The following is a 19,592-nucleotide window of genomic DNA, read 5'->3' as shown; positions in this document are numbered from 1 at the left end:
GTTCATTGAAAGTCCATCTTTTTCCCTGGAAAAGGACATTCAGCCTTGCTGGGTAGCTGATTCTCGGTTGCATTCTAAGCTCTTTTGCATTCTGGTATATTATATTCCAAGCCCTACAAGCTTCCAATGTAGTTGCTGCTAAGTCCTGTGTGATCCTGATTGCAGCTCCACTATATTTGAACTGTGTCCTTCTGGATGCTTGTAATATTTTCTCTTTGACTTGGGAGTTCTGAAATTTGGCTATAATATTCCTAGGGGTTGGTTTTTTGGGATCTCTTTCTTGGGGGGATCGGTGGATTCTCTCCATTTCTATTTTGCCCTCTACTTCTAGAATATCAGGGCAATTTTCCTGTAGTAATTTTTTGAAAATGATGTCAAGGCTCTTTTCCTGATCATGACTCTCAGGTATTCCAATAAATTTTAAATTATCTTTCCTAAGTCTGTTTTCCATATCAGTTGTTTTTTTCTTTTTTTAAATGTATTTTTAATATATTATTTCAGTTTTACAACTTTCCCCCCAATTCAGTTGTTTTTTCAAGATGTTTCACATTTTCTTCCAATTTTTCATTTTTTTTGGTTTTGAGTCCTGGTTTCTTGTAAATTCATCAATCTCCTTGAGTTTTATTGTTTGTCTGAAGGATTTGTTCTCCTCAGAGAGTTTTCTTATCTCTTTTTCCATCTAGCCAATTTTGCTTTTTAAAGCATTCTTCTCCTCAATAACTTTTTGAACTGTTTTATCCATTGACCTAAGCTGGTTTTTAGCATGCTATTTTCTTTAGCATTTTTTTGGATTTCCTTGACTACACTGCTGACTTCATTTTCATATTTTTCCTGCATCTCTCTCATTTCTTTTCCCAGTTTTTCTTCTATCTCCCTCATTTAATTTTCAAAGTCTTTTTTGAGCTCTGTCATATCCTGAGCCCAATTTCTGTTTTTCTTGGAGTCTTTAGATGCAGGAGCTTGTGCCTCCTCATTTTTAGACTGAGTGTTTTGATCCTTCTTGGGCTCACAGGCAAAATATTTCTCAGTGGTGTTCCTCTTGTTTCTCTGCTTGCTCATTTTCCCAGCCTTAGCCTGTTTTGGGGGTGCTTCCTGAGCTTTGGGGACACTCCCCCAAGGGTCTCAGTGTGTGAGGCTCTGTTCTCCCTTCTGGTCTGTGAATGACCATATGCACAGCCCTCTGCCATGGGCTGAGGTGGGGGGGGGGGGGCCCTGCTGTTCTATGGGGGAGCCTGGACTGTGATCAGGATCTGAATGTGGTCAGAATCCCAGAGTCCTGTTCCAGGGGCAGAGGACAGAGCTCTGCAGTCTCTCTCTTCACTCCCCTCCCTCAGCTCAATGGGCTCATGCCCTGGAGGCTCCTGCTTACTGGATCTGCCTGCTTCTGTTTCCTGGAACTGGGCTGGCCATGCTGCTCTCTGTGTGCCCTGAGGGCTGGGCTCTGGCAGAGGTCCCCCAGCTGTTCCCCCAATTTGTGCCCAATGCTCCCCAGGGCGTATCTCAAGAAACTCCCATGCTGCTGTGAGCCCCGGCTCCCAGCGCCCTGGGGCTGCCTCTGGGAGGCTGAAGTTGTTCTGGCAGGCCACCCCTCTGGCGGGTAGCCTCTCCGACCCGGGGGAGCAGAGCCTTTCTGCTCTTTTCCAGGTTACCCTGAGTAGAACTGCCTCACTGGGATCCTCTGTGGGTTCTGTCTCTTGAGTTCTTAGTTTAAAAGTTTTATGAGAGAGTGCCTAAGACACAATCCGCTCTTGTTGCCATCTTGGCTCCACCATCTTGGCTCTGCCCTCTTTCTTTCTTTCTTTCTTTCTTTCTTTCTTTCTTTCTTTCTTTCTTTCTTTCTTTCGGCTTTTGCAAGGCAAATGGGGTTTAATTGGCTTGCCGAAGGCCACACAGCTAGGTAATTATTAAGTGTCTGAGGCCCCATTTGAACTCAGGTACTCTTGACTTCAGGGTCAGTACTCTATTCACTGCCCCACCTAGCCATCCCCACTATTTGTTATATCATAGAACTATTTTAGATTTCATAAAAGTAGCATTATATTGTATATCCAATGTTATACTATATCATATTACATCCTATATATCATATCATATTTGTGTAGCTAAGTGGTAAAACAGTGTTGGACCTTAGTCAGGAAGTCACAAGTTCAAATCTGGCCTCAAATCCTTACTAGCTATGACCCTTGGCAAGTCATTTAACTTGTCTGTCTCACTTTCATTATCTGAAAAATAAGGATAATAGTACCTATCTTCTATTATCTTGTGAAGATAAAATGAGTTAATATTTTTAAAGCTCTTTGTAAACTTTAAAGTACTATATGAATGTTAGCTATAATTATTAAACAAATTGATAGAAACACTTTTAGAGATAATTGAACTCTATACAAAATCTCCTCCCGGGTGGCTAGGTGGTTTAGTGGATAAAGCACCGGCCTTGGAGTCAGGAGTACCTGGGCTCAAATCCGGTCTCAGACACTTAATAATTACCTAGCTGGGCAAGCCACTTAACCCCATTTGCCTTGTAAAAACCTAAAGAGAACATCTCCTCCCTTAACACCCCTATACACACACACACAGACACACACACCACACACACACAGACACACACACCACACACACACACCCCAAAGGTGACCTCCTCTCCAGTTAGTGGAAAGGAAATTTGATTTGAGATCAGAGGTTCAGTTCTTGGCTCTGCTACTGACTACTGTGACCTTGGGCAAGTCAATCTCTATGTGTCTTCTTTATCTGTAAAATTAAGGAACTGGACTAGACATTCTTTGGGGTCCTTTCCAGGCCAAGGTCTAGGATCCTCTGAGCTCTCCTCATACTCTGCTTGGCTCACAAAATTCTCTGTGGCTAGAAGTGCTCCATGAGATTACCCAGTCCAACCCTCTCATTTTATAGAAAAACAAACTGATTCTCACTTGGGGAACTAAGCTAAACCAATAGTAAGCTGCAGAGATGATGGAATCCAATATTTGTTCCATGTCCACTTACTGCTTCTCCTTTGCCCCTGACCTTTCATTTTATATCATGCTTAGGTAACTATTCCATCTCCCCATTCTACACTCCCCTTACCCCAAACCCTAATCACATTTTTATAAACTCATAGTAGACATTGTGTTCATCTTTGTCTCCAACAAATAGCACAGCGCCTCACACATTTCTGGACCTCAGTCTCTCACTTATAAAAGGAGGGGGATGTACAGGATGTTTTCTAAGGTTTTCTTCCCTGCCCCCAAACTTTCTTTTGACTCTAAATCCTAACCAAATTATCTATGACTATGGTAGTTTTCAAATGTTTGTTAAATAGCAAGAAAGCACTCTTGAAAAGCAAGTGAATAGCCTCCTAAATAACAAAACAGAAACATCCTGAAAAAAAGAGCCTTCTCACCTCACCAATTAAAGTGACCTATCCTTTCCTCAATTTTTTTCACAGCTCTTCGTTTGGTTCTCAGTCATAGAATGTAGAGATGAAAGTGTTCTTAGATATTACCTGTCTAAACCATTTCATTTTCCAGATGAGGATGGACCCAGAGAAGGGAGATAACTAAGTTAAGGTTGCATGGACACTGGAACTTTATTCAATTGAAAAATCATTTGCAAATTCTGTTCTACTTTATTATCACCATTTAGTACTTTCATAGTGTACTAAAGTACTTTTAGTATTTTTCATAGTTTCAAGCATCCAATCTCTGATGCTTACAATGTCTGTGTCCTTGGGCAAGTCACTTTATCTTCCTGGGTCTCAGTTTCTCCATCTGTAAAATAAGGGGGTTGAATTAGATAGCCTCTGAGATCTCTATCCAGCTCTAGACCTGTGATCCTATCATCACATGATCTGTGATTATGTGGGTGTGATTGGACCTGGAGCTCTCTCCATTGTGCCACCTTTTTGCTTGCTTCAACATAATGTTAGTTTACAGAGAATGCAAGTAAGCAGCATAATATGGAAGACAAGTGCTAAGGCATGAAGCCAGGAAGACCTGGTTCAATCATTGCCTCACAACTTCCAATGTGACTGAGGGTAAGTAACAGGCTCATAGATTTAGAATTGGAAGAAATCTTAGAATCCTTTTGTTTCCCCTGGTTCCATTGTGCAGATAAGGAAATCGAGGCACAAAGACATTATCTGTAAAACAGGGATAATGACTGCACCTACCCCATGGGATATATGGTACTGTGCAAACATTTCACTAACATAAAGTACCATATAAATAGTTGCCATTTTTAGTCCTGAGACAGGACTGTTTTGCTTCTATCATTGAATTCATCTGTGCTTATCACAATACTTGACTTTTTTGCTTTAAAAGGAATAATAAAGATTAAGTGACTTTCCCATGGTCACATAGCTAGGAATTGTCCAAAGCAGGATTTGAAGTCAGATCTGCCTGAATTTTTAAGTCCATTGTGTCACTTAGGGGACAGCTGAGTGGCCCAGTGGATAAAGCACAAGGCTGGGAGTCAAAGTTCAAATCTGACCTTAGACATTGACTTACTAGCTGTGTGACCCTGGGGAAGTCACTTAACCCTATTTAGCTGTTTCCTCTTCTGTAAAACGAGTTGGAGAAGGAAACCATTCCAGTATCTTTGCAAAATAGAGTCACAAAATGTCATATGCAATTGAAACAACTGAACAACAAAAACAGTGTTACTTAAGGTAGTGAATGAAGAGGCATTCCCTGCTCCCTCAATGCCACTTTCACTCTGGCAATACCATTACTAATCCATAGTAGATTAAGTAAGAAGTGGGGTCCAGAGTTGAGAAAAAAAGAGACATTCTGGGGGCAGCAGGGAAAGAAAATGGAATGTAGCCAACTTGACTCATTAAACATAAAGGCCTCCTTTACTGTTGCTGTGTAAGGAATAAACATACCTCAGATCCAGAACTAACTATACATATATTTAGTTTCTCTAACATAATATGCTCCAATCAGCTTGTCTCCATAGTCTAACTCCTCTTTGCACCTACAGGTCACTATGCTATTAAATGATGCCTTTGATGGAATAGCCGCTAGTATTTATATACTGCTTTAAGAGATGTGAAGTACTTTACACAGTGTTTCATTTGATCCTCCCAATAACCCAGAGAAGTGGATGCTATCAGAATTCCCATTTTATGGATGAGGAAACTGAGTCCAGAGAGATTATGTGACTCATCCACACAGCTAGCAAATATCTGTGTAAATTTTAGGAAATTTTAACTTGAACTGTTTGAGGGTCTTTCTGGCTCCAGGAGCAGCACTCTATCTATTGTGCCACCTAGCTCCCTGGGGATGATATATGATATATAACAACTCAAATTTACATTGAACTTTAAGTATTAAAAATTGCATTTCAATCAGGTTGGGGTCATATTCAAACAAACTTTAAATTTAATTAAATCTCCTGAAACATTTAAAGAGAGGAAGCCTGGTCAACCTGCCTCTGCTCAGGGGATGCTAAGGTTTTTAATCTCAGCTTCCCCACATGATTATTGTGTAACTTTGGGACAAAGTAACTCATGTGTGGGTTGTATCTTCATCAGGAAAATAAGAATGGCATTGCCTATCTCTCCTGCTATACTGGTGTAAACTTAGATTCCTGAGTTTATGTTTGAAGAAGACAAAGAAGAAACATTAATTATTTTCTTTTCCTCCTCAGGGGTGACATTAAGGCCAGATGTTTACGGTGAAAGAGGTCTAGAAATTGTCTACAATGTTTCTGATAAATCTTCCTGGAGGGATCTTACCCAAACACTTCATATGTTTTTGTCAGGTAAAGTTAAAAAAACCTATTTTTTTCTTTAACTTTGACTTTCCAAGAGGAAAAATAATAAAGCCAAATTTATGCCAAATTTATATCACAAGTATTACTATCCTCACTTTTGAGATAAAGAAAACAGGTTGAGAATGCAAATGACTTGCTCACTAGCACAAAGCCCCTAATTATCTGAGGAAAAATTCAAACCCAAGTCTCTAGGATCCAAGTTGGGTGTTTATCCATTTTACCCCCTTATCTCTCCAGACCCTGATTTCACATGTCCATGAAAAATACTGGAATCATTTTAATCATTTCAGGCCACAGTTGGGGAGATTTTTTGGCCTGGATTATGCAACTATTGCTTGATTTCCTTTGCACTCCAGCTGTTTATATCTATGAGTCTGTGTCTACAAAGAGACCTGTATTCGTCACAGATCTTTTAATGATACCCTGTAACTTTGGACAAATCCCTCTACTCATTAAAGGGGGATTCAGGATCTCATGAGGTTAAAGTTCTTTGGATAAGGGGAAGCTAGGTGGCCCAAGTCAGGAGTACCTGAGTTCAAATCTGACCTCAGACACTTAATAATTACCTAGCTGTGTGACCTTAGGCAAGTCACTTAATCCCATTGCCTTTAGAAACTAAATAAACAAAAAAAAAAGCCCTTTGAATAGATGTGTAGAATATAGTGAAAATCTAAATCATATCCTATTATGACTTGATTTGTCTCCATATGATTTGATATTTTCTCCCTCTTTTGGATCTGGACTTGTGACCTATAAGGTTTGTAGGACTATTTTTTAAAAGGAAATCTGATTTGTAAGGTGTATGAATTTAACATTTTATGAAACTGAATGTCACTCTGATGAAAAATCCTTCCTCCTCAGAGAATGAGCTAAGAGAGCAATTTCTTAGTGAGAGTAGAGAGGGTGGTGATACACAAATATACGAGGTGGTTTGTGACACCAGAGCCAAGGCTGGTGAAAGTCACTGTCTGCCACTTTTGCCCTACTACAGCTTACTCTCCAGTTGCACAAGAGGAAAATATAAACTGTTCCTTTGGACAGTACTTCATTCAAAAAGAATTTCATGCTCCAAACCACACCAAGTTTTCCTGCAAGTTCACAACAGATATGCTTCAAAATTGCTCAGGCCTGACAGACCCTAATTTTGGATTTGAGGAAGGAAAACCATGTTTCATCATTAAAATGAATAGGGTAAGTACTGAGTTTCCAAAAGGTCACTGATAATTATGAGTATTAAGATTCAACAAGTATAAGACAGAGGTGTAGCTCAAGGAATGATGGGAATCCTTGTATGTAACCTACTCCCAAGTTAAAGTACATTCAGGTCAGGAAGATCCTGCCTGTTATCCCTTTGCTACAAGTGAACAAAATCAACAAATAGCTGTCCTATGTCCATTCTGTGGTTGGCACTCTGGTCAACACTATTGGATACTACAAACAGAGTTCAACTCCTAATAAAACCATTCCACAAAATACTAGCAAAGAGAGTTTAAGAGCCATAGATGTTTCTACTTCACTTGTATTTATATAGATATAACACATATATGTGATGTGCCATTATACATTCAACAAATTTACAGAACATTGTAGGGGATATAAATAAATTTTATAAAATCATAATAAGCAGCTAGATGATACTGGGGGAAAATATATTGATGTTCTTTTGATTGTCAGAATGTGATAGATAAAACTTAGAAGCTAAGAGACTTATTAAAGCTTTTGGCTTTTGATTCTGGAGCTCTCCCTGCTACACCTATAAGGCCTCCTGATGGGAAGATTAAATGTGTGCAAATAGGATGAGCAATATAGGTCAAAGAAAGGATGGGCCATTTCCTCCATTTGATCCCAAAAGCCTTCAGGAAAGTTTGGAATAGGAGCTGAGTCCTGAAGGATAGGGTTCTGGTGGGTGGAATTTTGGATTGTGGGGTGGAATGGGGAGAATTTGGTGAATGAGGAAAAGCAAAGAAGTAATAAAATCTGTCATCAAGAGATGGAAAATTGGCTGCTTTGGCCAAAGAAGTAGGAAGTGTGAGTAGGGAAAGAACAGCTGGAATTTATATTTAAAGTTTTTAAGGACCAGATTGCCCAGTGAATATTGGTTAAACACTGAAGACCAGTTTGGGAGTTATTCATTAATTCATTATCTGGAAACAAATCATTCAACAAAAATGAAGTTAGATTAATCATTGCTATGGTCTTTGTGAAGTTCAAATTTTAATCTAAACAAGATTATTCATCACACTCATCCCAAATCACATATTGGTGAAACTCAACAACTGCAACACAAAATGTAAATATGTAAATATTATGTATTTAAGGACTCTTAAGGGGAACATTTTAAAGAGGGAATTTCTCCCTTATAATTACAAGTAAAATAACCTTTAAAACAGGTATTTTTTTTCATATGAATACAGAAATGACCCCATTCATTTTCTGGATGCATGGCAAAACAAAAAACAAAACCCTAACAAACTTATTTTCTTACTATGTATGCTCTTTAAACCAACTACACCAAATATCAACCTTGAAGAAATCAAAGAAAGAAGAGAAATATCTCTATGTAGAAAAATACTTACAGCATCTCTTCTCATGGCAGCCCAAAATTTCAAATTAAGGAGGAAAAGGGCTATACAATTGTAGTATATGAATATAATTATTGTGTCATAAGTAAGGTAGAATGGATAATTTCAGAAAAAACTGGAAGATTATTTGGTCTTTTACAGGTTTAAGTGACTTGTACAGGGTCATATAGCTAATGTCAGACCAAATTTGAACTCGGGAAAATAAATTTTCCTGACTCTAGGCCCAGCATTCTATTCACTGTACCACCTAGCTACAAAGAGTAGAAGTAGGACAATCTATACAATGATGATACTATAGAGAAAAACAACTTTGAAAAACTTTAGGTTTAGGGGGTTTTTTTGCAAGGCAAATGGGGTTAAGTGGCTTGCCCAAGGTCACACAGCTAGGTAATTATTAAGTGTCTGAGATCGGATTTGAACCCAGGTACTCCTGACTCCAGGACAGTGCTTTATCCACTGAGCCACCTAGCCGACCCCAGAAAGACTTTAGAATTGTGATCAAGGCAAATATATAACACATGTCCAAAACATGTCAAAATATGTATCTGGAAAAATAAAATATCAATTAAAAAAACAAAAGGATGAAAATGAAACCCATTACTCACCTCTAAATAGAAGGGAGATAAACTTAAAATGTGAGAGAAACATTTATGGACAAGACTTATAGGGGCTGCTAGGAGGTGCAGTGGATAGCTGGCCCTGGAGTCAGGAGTACCTGGGTTCAAATCCAGCCTCAGATACTTAATAATTACCTAGTTGTATGGCCTTGGGCAAGCCACTTAACCCCACTGCCTTGCAAAAGCTAAAAAAAAAAAAAAAAAAAGACTTATGAGAAATTTTGTTTTGCTATATTATTCAGCCATTCATTTAAGGATTTAAAAAACCGTTTTAGTCTTTTTTTTTAATTTGCTGCTCAGTGAAGAAGGGATAGTGAGAACAGAATTAAAAGTTCACATGAAAAATAAAAAGCTAAGAAAAAAATAAGTAGCTTATTTTCAATGTGTTTAACAGAAATATTTTTTCTTTCCCAGATAGTCAATTTTCTCCCTAGCAACAACAATACTGCTCCCAGAGTAGACTGCACATTTCTAGTAAGTATGACATTTTTTCCTTTTTCATACTTATTTTGACAATAATTAGCACCTAGCACAATCTCTGGCAAACATAAGATATTAAATTAATTTTTGTTGATTGATAATGTACCCAATATCAAATGCAAACTCGCCAGAGGAATATGATAATAAGGAGACCAATGGTTATATTAATCAACACACTGTTGAAGAGAGGTGATAGCCCTAAACAGAATAAGAGAGCAACTATGTTCACACCTGGATACCATATTTTAAGAAGGATATCAGTAAACTGGAGTACATTAAGAATATGGTGACAAGGGCAGTGAGAGGGCTGGAACTTGTACCATGAGGATGGGTTAAAATAACTAAGGAGGCTTTACCTGGAGAGGGCTTAGTCCTAAGCAAAATAAACTCTAAAGATGTATAAAAATATTTAAAACAACTCTTTTTTGCTGGCAAAGAACTGGAAACTGATAAGATGCTTATCAATTGGAGAATGACTAAACACTTTATGCATATGAATGTCATGGAATACTATTATGATGTACAAAATGATGAAAGCATGTTTTGGAGAAACCTGAAAAGATTTATATAATGGTAAAGAATGAATTGAACAGAACAGGAGAACAATTAATACAATGACAACAATATTGTAAAAATGAAGAGCTTTGAAACACTTACAAAATTTGATCAGTCTAGGTACAAACCATGATTCCAAAGGATTCATGATGAAATTATCAATTATTTATTAGGATTTCTTCTGTAAGAGGGATATTAGACAAATTTTCTGCAGAACAATGACAGAGATCCTAACTTAAAAGAAAAAAAAGTTCCAAATAATTAAAACTATTAAAAAATGAGAGACAGTGTAGTAGCAAGATTACTGAATTAAAAGTCAGAGGTCCTGGATTCAAATCATGAGGTTATCCCTTCTACAATGTTTGACTTTGAGAAAGTAATTGACTCTGGATTCATTGCCTTATCCATAAAAGGGGTTTGCCTCAAGAAGAGCATCCTATATTTCAATTTAATGAGCATTTATTAGACACCTGTTTTTAAACAGATGTGGCAGGATCATTTGCTAGAAGATGTGTAGGTTAGAGTTGAACAAGATAACTTCTAAGGCTCTTCTAACAGGTATTCTATGATTTTAAGTCCTATCTCACAGACAAAAAGCAATTTAAAAAAGAAAATAACTGCTAGAAATTAGTTTTCTTGACAGATTTAAATGTATTAACACTGTTAGAGAATTATATTTGTGAAAAATAACTTCAAATTTTCTTGATTATCCCTTTGCTTAATAAATTAATTTTTAAAGGCATAAAATATATATATTGTTTCAAGATAGGTCAGTTAAAGGGAAAAAGCTACATATGATGAAGGCAGAAATTGGCTAATGTTACCTTGCTTAGCAAATGTATCCAACTTAGCATTACCTTGAGAAAAATACTCAAAATGCTTGGTGATAATTCTGAGGAACCAAGGCAGTTTTACTTCCTTCTAAAACAATAACAATTCATTTTGAACATACCTATATGTTCATGTTCTCTATTTTAAAATGTAAGTACCCTAGGAAACTGGTACAATTTCACTTTTTCTGAATTAATAAACTTAATATTAAAATAACATTAATATATAATAGTGTGATATATTTTAAATTATTAATTAATAAAAATACTGATATGATTAATAAAATAGATTATTAAATGTTAAAATACTAGTCTTGGTGCATTATTTGCCTTAATTTTTATTCAATGATTATGAAAATAAAGTTTAGTTGAATTCGCATTGCCAATAATTACCACACATTACCAACTTAACATCAGCAAGTATATAGACTATAATCAATAATATATTTATATTTAGTTCCATCAATCTTATCTGCCATCTATTTTTAAAACTTGCATCATTTATTCTCAAGCTAAAAATTAGGTTTTTGTGTTAGCTTAGTTTAAACATACCTACCCAGTTTGTGGACTAGTTGAAAAAAAAAGTATCCCCCCCAAAAAATGCCCAGTTAGGTCATGTTATATAATATATAAATATCTTTCATCTGTTCCCCCTCCAAACCAAAGATCCATTACTAGACAATTTGTTGATCCTGTTAACAAAAGCAAAAACAAAAATAAATCAGGTAGTTATTAATGAATTCTGAAAAAGGTATGAAAAGGTCTCCCACATAGTCACAAATTCCTAAATGCAGAAAATGCAGGAAAAAAAGAAATTTATCTGCTTATGAATATATTTTAGCTTGTCTATACCTCAGGATGACAAAATCTAAATTCTCTTCAAGCAATTTATTCAGGATTGTACACTAGGAACTATTACACTCAGTTAAATTTCACAAGACAAATTGATTAGGAGTAAATAGTTTATTATCACTTATCTGATGAGCTATATTATAAATTTGATAATAAGCAAATTGCCACTACCCCAAGTAACTGGACTAAAGGTTTATTTCTTGCCCTTAGGAAGAGGACCACAAAGACTTCAAACCTCTAGAAGTGGACTACTATCCATCCAATGGTACCTTTAGTCTACACTACTTCCCTTATTATGGGAAAAAAGCACAGGTATATTTTTTAATTCATACTTTATCATCCTGACATCATTGAATTCTTAGAGAAACAGCTGATACATATGGAGCTCCAGCCTTGGAGTAAGGAAGACTTCAGTTAGAATCACACCTGTTACTAGATATGAAGCCAAAGGCAAGTCTAACTTTAGGCAACTAAGGTTAGGCTTGCTAAGGTTCTGTGTTCATGAAGGAAGTTCTTACACTAATGACACGATGTACTCAAAGTGTTCTATTTATATTGGCATCTTCCAATGAATGCTACAAAACTATCTTGTCAAGTCTTCAAATACTTAGCAGATGACTTTGCCTCTCACTTCACTGAAAAGATTAGGGCTTCCTTCTCTCAACTCTGATCATTGTATCCTCTGGAGGAGAAAGTGAGGCTGGTGATTTAGCCAAAACCACCCCCCTCATTCAAATTCAATTCATGTGCATGTCATAGAATCACACCTCTGATGTCAGGGTCCTCTTCAACATGAAGGACAAACAACAATTTAACATATCAACAGTCTGACAAAACCTTCAATATTCTAGTCTATTAACTCCCTTCTAGGCAAAAAAGGGACCAAGATATATTTTCATCTCTCATCTACCTTATTCCCTCTACTATCACTACTGAAAAAGTTGCCTACCCTAATCTTCACTTCATTGTTAACTCATTTGCTTCTCCACCCTCAATTTCCTCCTCAAATCTCATTTCTGTACCTAATACTCTTATTGAAGTAGCTCTGAGTTCTAATGAACTGATGCTCTTATGGTTTCAGATTTATATAACTCACTCTATGGTTCTACTCTTGTCTCTAATTCAGTGCCATGTCCACTGACTCCTTGCTATCTTAAGGTGGATTTCCTTGGAGTTTTATACTTGTCTTTCTCTACTGTGCTTGCAGTACTCTCCCTTTGAAACTTCAATTTTATGGTTTAAAGAAATATCTGTGTTGATCTCCAAATCCATATCAAGCCCTGATCTTGTCCCCTGTGACCTGAGTCTCCATTTGCTTATGGGATATTCCTGCTTAGATGTTCCCATCTTTTCATTATAACATACCTAACATGTCCACAGTTAAGCTTAAGTCTATATGTACTACCACTTACCAATATCCCGGGTTAGAAATTTTTGTTATTTGGTTATGTCCTCACTCTCACATTGTGTAACGAGATTCTACTGATTCTATCTCTGAATCTGTCCTGCCCTTTCTATTCCCACTACCCCTCTCCCAGTAAGGTCCTGTCATACAGCCAGAATGTTTCAATAGCTACCTCAATTAGACTTCCTCTTGCCTCCACATTCTCTTAATGGGCAGCTAATGTTGCAGTGGATAGATCACTGATCTTGGAGTCAGGAGGATGGGGAGTTCTGATACAGCCTCAGGCACTTGCCACTGTGACCTTGGGTAAGTCACTTAACCCTGATAATCTCTTAACACAGCACTCCCTCACTCAAATACAATTCGTGACATTACATCCCTGATGTCATCATCTTCAAGAATGAAGGACAACCATCATTTGTCTTTAATCCAGCCTTCAGAGAAATGGCAGACTTTCCTTAGTTGTAGATCTTTTGTCATTCATTAGACAAATTAGCTGCTCCCTGCTCTTTAATGAATCAAATTTAAATTTGTGTCCTCCATCTAGTATTTCTCTCCCTTTCTGGTCTTGTTTCATATTCCCCACTATTTTATGCTATAACCAAGCTAAACTATTCTGGTTCTTGAATACTCTGCAATACAGACATCACTGTGTCACTTCTAATTGTTCTCTATGTTTAAAATATCCTTCCCTTCTCTTTATTTCTAATTCCCACTTAAGTCTTTAGAGTCCAATTCAAATGCCACTTTCTCTATAAAATATCTCAATTTACCATAATCCCATCCTCTCCAGATATTACTGTGATATCTCTTCCTGGTATTTAGACACAATATTTGGCAAATAACTAATGGTTAATCAATGTTTGAGGAATAGAAGTATCAAACTACTGATGTGGACTCTGATGTCAGGTAAAAAAAATATATGTAGAAAAACAAAAGGCATTATTTAATACTAATCTTTGCCTATCAGGGAACCCAATGCTTCTTTACCAATCCTCCTTTAACATCCTAAATCATCCTTTTCCTTGATTGTGGAGAGATATGATCTATTCATTTTCTTTTAATAAAAAAGGGGAATGGAAAACTTTTGGAAACCTGTTAGCCACTTTTTTTTTTGCAAGGCAATGGGGTTAAGTGGCTTGCTCAAGGCCACACAGCTAGGTAATTATTAAGTGTCTGAGGCCAGATTTGAACTCAAGTACTCCTGACTCCAGGGCCAGTGCTCTATCCACTGTGCCACCTAGCTGCCCCTGTTAGCCACTTTTTAAAATCTTGCTTTAAATATATTTATCTTAAACTGAAGATATCTAAAAGTTAATAGTGAATGCTTCTAAAATAAACCTGAGAAGGATTAGATGTCTGAAGCACAGCATGGTATGGAGTTTTGTAGGGAACATGACATAATTTTCCTCAATAGTGACTTTCCAATACCAACTCCTCTAAAATTATGTTTCTCTTTTCTTACATTTATTCCCTAAACAAAAACAACTTCAGGAAACCTAAAAATAATTATCCATTTTGTGCTTCCCTTCCAGCCTCACTATAGCAACCCACTAGTAGCAGCCAAATTCCTCAACATTCCCAAGAATAAAGAAGTTATCATAGTGTGTAAAATCATTGCAGAGAATGTAAGCTTCGACAATCCTCATGACCCATATGAAGGAAAAGTGGAATTCAAGCTTAAAATTCACAAGTGAAACAAGCACTATTAGTACTCCAGGTGAAGACTCTTTCAATTTTGTACTGATTTGCTTACTTCCATCCCATGTGAAATTAGCATCAATTTTTTTCTTTCAATATCAATGCTGAAGTCAACTTAATAATTTCAGAAAGGCAACTGGGTGAAAGTCATTGGGTATTTCCTATAACGTGCATATTTCTACAGCTCCCAGCTCCATTTGCTAGGCTTTGTGGCTATAGTAAAGATTTGCTCGTCCATTAACAGCAGCCCTGACCGGAAAAAATTTAGTGAAGGACATCATGACTGACATCTCCATCTTTGTAGTCACTTATCAGTTATCGATTAATGTAAAAGTTATTAACCGTGGCATAAAATGACTTGCAACAATAAACATTCTTGCTTTCAGTAACAATATGAAATATTAAGAGGTATATCCAAGTTATCCAATTTTTTTTACTGGACATCTACAACTTTCATTGAGATTATTTTCTGAGTTAAAAAAATGAACTGATGTGAAAATTCAACTTTCATTTTGATGTACTTAAATGTCTGTACTGATTTTTAGAGAATTACAAAACATAAATATTAACAACTAAAAATTCATTATTTACCTGTGAACACAAGCATGTTAACCTAAAAGAACAAGTGGCCAACCAATTAAATACTACAAGGTTTGGCTTCAGTTGGGCTTTTTAAAAAAAACCAGTAAAGAATGTCTCCCAGACCCCAAGGAATTAATTCATAACAGAAAATTTGCAAAACTAAACACTTCCAAGATCCATCATGACACTGGTGTTGGCTCACCTTCCTCTACTCCTGGATGTAACTCTTCTCCACACTTTTGTAGACTGTTTTGGTGAGCTGCTGAAGGCGAAAATATTTATATCACAAATCATCTGGTGATAAGCATCTCTACTGGTCTTTGTTGCCAGACCACACTTAAAACTCAGCCAGAAATGCAGTGTTTAAACTCTATTGACAACCTATTTCATAAAGGACCACACCTTCATTTTACAAGTAGAGTCAGAATATGAATCCGAATCTTCTAAAGTAGAGGTACTAAACATGTAGCCAACAACACTCAAGTGCAGCCTAAACCAGATTAAAATATAATTGGAAAACAAACAATAAAACATGGAAATATTACATTTCAAAACTAAGTCATTAGGCAGCCTGTAGAGATACTTATGTACAGATTAGCAACTCCTGTTTTCAATTTGTCTAGAGGTCTCCAAGTCCATTGATCTTTCCATTAGACTCTGCTGCCTCACACTTTTGAATTACTTTGATATTAGTAGATAATTCCTTATAACAGGCTAAAACTCAAACTCATTTATTCCTTGAGTTTTTAATCTTGGATCAAGCAAAAGAAGTTTTATTAACTACATACCCAGAAGATAGCCACTTGAAGATAGCCATTATGTCCACAAATCCCCATTCTTTCAACTATAAGCCTTTTTACTTCTTTTACTTCATAAACCTGGGAGTTTATGAAAGCATAGATATAATTGCCAGTTTGGTGGATGTATAGTAAGTCACTAGGCCAAGGTCACAAAGGAAGAAATAAACAGTTGAATTATAACTAGAAATCTGAGCTAAGATTCTTTTGCCCAGACTATATAGCCTCTTTCAGAAAAGACCACTACAATCTTGACCTATTATCAGAGCTTGAGAAACAATCAGAAACAAACAGGAAAGAAAGAATTATAAATTGCATATGAAGGCACACATTAAAAACCATTCAATAAGATTGACCTGATCAATAATTTAATAATACATTCTACTCTGGGGGGGAACCCTTGTCAATTTTCTATAACAATAAAAACTAGCCACAAATTTAGCATTGATAGTCAACCCAAAAACCACTTAACTAATGTTTGAGCTCAAACATTCACCCATTGTTAAAAATGATGTAGGAATAAGAACATCTCTAAATTAAATCCTCAGTCCAACTTTATAAATCACTGGATTGAAATGCAGTGGTACATAGTCTTAAAATTTAAGGTTTAAGTATAGTTGTAAATGTCCAATGACTTAGAAGTTCTAGCTTCAATGCAAGGGACTATTTTGGTTGTAGATAAACAATTCACAAAGGTGCAGGAGTGGAATTTGCAGTGCCCTTTTATATTCTGCATTACTGTCATTGATAACGCTCAAGAGACAGAATTCCATGTGACTGATAAATGGGTTGTGAATGACAGACTGAATAAGCAGTGTATATGCAAGTATTTTGACTGTATTTTTAGTGAAATGAAGATTTTCAGATTATTTTGAATTTTCTACTCCTCTCTTCCCTTCTAAAAGCACTTGTAATGAAGAATTGGCTAATACATTAGCCATTAACAGTTATGTTTTCTAATCAATTTCTGATATGTAAAATGAAAGGTGCCAATGATATTTCCTTGATATATAAAATATATTCCTTGAATGATTGATTCCACTATGTTACTGCATACAAAGATGTTATTTAAGAAATATGAGAGGTCTTCTGATGATTAAAGTAAAGTATAAAGTATAAGAAGCATACTTCTAATTAAAGTTGTCTTAATTATGTATAGCAAAAGGGGAACAGAATAGTGTGTAAAAACAAATGTTAAGTTCCTTTAGTTAAATTACTCCAACTTCTTTACCCAAATACTGTGCTGAAACTAGTTGATTAATTGATTTGAGTTTCATCATTCCCTGGTTTATTCCCTTAAAAGGAGTTTATAAGTAGATTTGTCAAAAGACACAAACAAAAAAATAAGAGGTGTTATACATGAGATATTTATCTTGAATGATCAAAAGTTGACTGTACATTTATTTACATGGATAACTTTTGCAATTTTCTTCATTACTGAATTTCATTAACCTATTTCATTTATTAAAGGATAATAAAGATTAAGAAAATAGCTATAATTTACACTTTCTCCTCAAAGGATCATGTTTTCTAATGATCAGAAACTTTAAAAAAATCCAATGTCATGATGTTACGTAACCCAAAATGAATACATGGTAAATTAGTGGCGCAGAGACTGAGATGAATGTTGTTATTCATATAAGTAAATAAAATTTGCAAGTCACTTTCAATTATCTTATTATGATGGTAAGATGAAAACCTGTCCCAATTATGAGGGCACTGTAAAAATTACTGTCTACTAGAATATAAAGTCATCTTTTATATTATATACAGTATTCTCTATCTCCTTCAGTCTTCCATGAATTAGTAAGAAGAACACTGGTTCTTCTGGCCCTGACACCCCATACAGGTGAGTACCGGATTCAGGTATAATCAGCATGGGAGGTCAAGAAATAAAACCCCTCACAAATGCAATAAGGCAATGCTGGGAATTAAGGGTGTCACAAAGTTTATCACCAGGGTATATCTTTTAGGTCCTGGCAATTAAATGTTACTCAATTTTTAAAGCAAGCCAGACCAAAAAAATTCTAGACAGAATAATCCTGAATTAGAAAAACACAGAGCTTGTTTAAAATGCCCATGCGCGTTTTATTAATAAAAACTAACAGTGCCAAGTTAAACAAGTCAAACAATTAAAGTCTCTTTAAATTCCATAAAATATTACAGAAAAGTTTATTTGTGTTTCAATAAAAAGACTATTGTCTTTTAACAGGCAGCTGACAGCATTTGTGCAGTTAATTTTGCTTTGTGAATAAATTTAAAAAGAGACTACACCGCCTGCCTGAAATGCCTTTTTTTAATAAAAAAATGAACTATTAAAAATGATTGACAAATTTTGAGTTAAAAAACTGTTAAAACATTTTCTATATTTAATTTCAACTTTATAATAGATTACAGGAAGATGCTTACGAAACAAATACAAACATTTGTTTCTGTACATGTCTTTAAATGATAGACTTATAAGTATGTAAACAACTATATAATAAAAAGTTTCCAAAGTCTGCCTGTAAGAAATCAGGCAAATTTTACATAAGCAATAAATCATTCCAAACCTTCAAGATATTTTTATATAGCTGCACCAGCATGGCAGTAAACTTTTGCCAAACAAAAAACTTTTTTTAAACCTTTTTTAATCCATACATACCAACATATAGAGGAAATTATATAAACTTGATGGAATTACAACAGTAAATATAATTTAAGGGAAATAAATTCATAACATTTATGGAGTTTAATGTTTAAAAAAGTAAAACTTTTTTTGTTTGGTTCTTTGGACATTGCATGATTTAGCAACATAAAAACATATCATCTTGCTATCCATCAATTAGTGCCACCACTCAAAACACTCTTCAAATAAATGGCCATTCAGTGAACCATTTTCCTCAAAAGGATAGCCTTTTATTTTCATTGATGTGGATGAAGTACAGTTTCTTCAACAAATTCAGCAAGAATTGTTATGGGGCAAAATGGACATTCCTTCAAGTAAAAAATATTAGAAAACAAAACACAAAATCCTACCAAGTAAATAAAGGATCTGCATTAGCACACTGGTATCAAAACACACATTCACACCACATTTTAAAAATCCTACGAAAAACAATCTTTGCTTGCTTATCAGAGCCGCACTTTCTAAATTCAACAGTTTACCAATATTTCCTTAGGGGTAGGATCAAAAATAAAAATCCACATTTTTAAAAAAGTTCTCTTCCCTAGAACAATTTAATTCCTGAAGCTGAATTTGAAGGGAGGGAAATGTCTACACGCCAAGAAATCAGTCTTCGTCGTCATTTTCATTAAAGTCATCATCATCATCATCGTCTTCCCCAACATAAGATACTGGAGTTTCAACTCTGGAGCCACTGTACTGAGAGCCATTGGAACTCGTTGCCAACATTCCATCTGTACCATTGGTAAAATCA

General features: G+C 35.7%; 2 protein-coding genes across 3 annotated transcripts in view; one reads left to right on the top strand and one right to left on the bottom strand.

The window, feature by feature from the left end:
- ATP4B (ATPase H+/K+ transporting subunit beta) overlaps positions 1–14,960 on the top strand; it is a 25,454-nt gene extending 10,494 nt beyond the window's left edge. Inside the window, exons 3-7 of the mRNA XM_074192109.1 lie at positions 5,647–5,760; positions 6,764–6,963; positions 9,386–9,445; positions 11,899–12,000; positions 14,629–14,960. Of these exons, the coding sequence (XP_074048210.1) occupies positions 5,647–5,760; positions 6,764–6,963; positions 9,386–9,445; positions 11,899–12,000; positions 14,629–14,790 (638 nt within the window). The 3' untranslated portion in view covers positions 14,791–14,960. The remainder of the gene's footprint in view (positions 1–5,646; positions 5,761–6,763; positions 6,964–9,385; positions 9,446–11,898; positions 12,001–14,628) is intronic.
- The window catches only part of TFDP1 (transcription factor Dp-1), a 149,894-nt gene continuing 144,810 nt past the window's right edge, over positions 14,509–19,592 (bottom strand). For both annotated transcript variants that reach the window (XM_074192107.1, XM_074192108.1), the window contains exon 12: positions 14,509–19,592. In XM_074192107.1, the coding sequence (XP_074048208.1) occupies positions 19,445–19,592 (148 nt within the window). In that variant the 3' untranslated portion in view covers positions 14,509–19,444.

Source organism: Macrotis lagotis, chromosome 6 (genome assembly GCF_037893015.1).
Source record: "Macrotis lagotis isolate mMagLag1 chromosome 6, bilby.v1.9.chrom.fasta, whole genome shotgun sequence".
Taxonomy (NCBI): Eukaryota; Metazoa; Chordata; class Mammalia; order Peramelemorphia; family Peramelidae; genus Macrotis; species Macrotis lagotis.
This window is presented reverse-complemented; position numbering and strand designations above follow the sequence as displayed.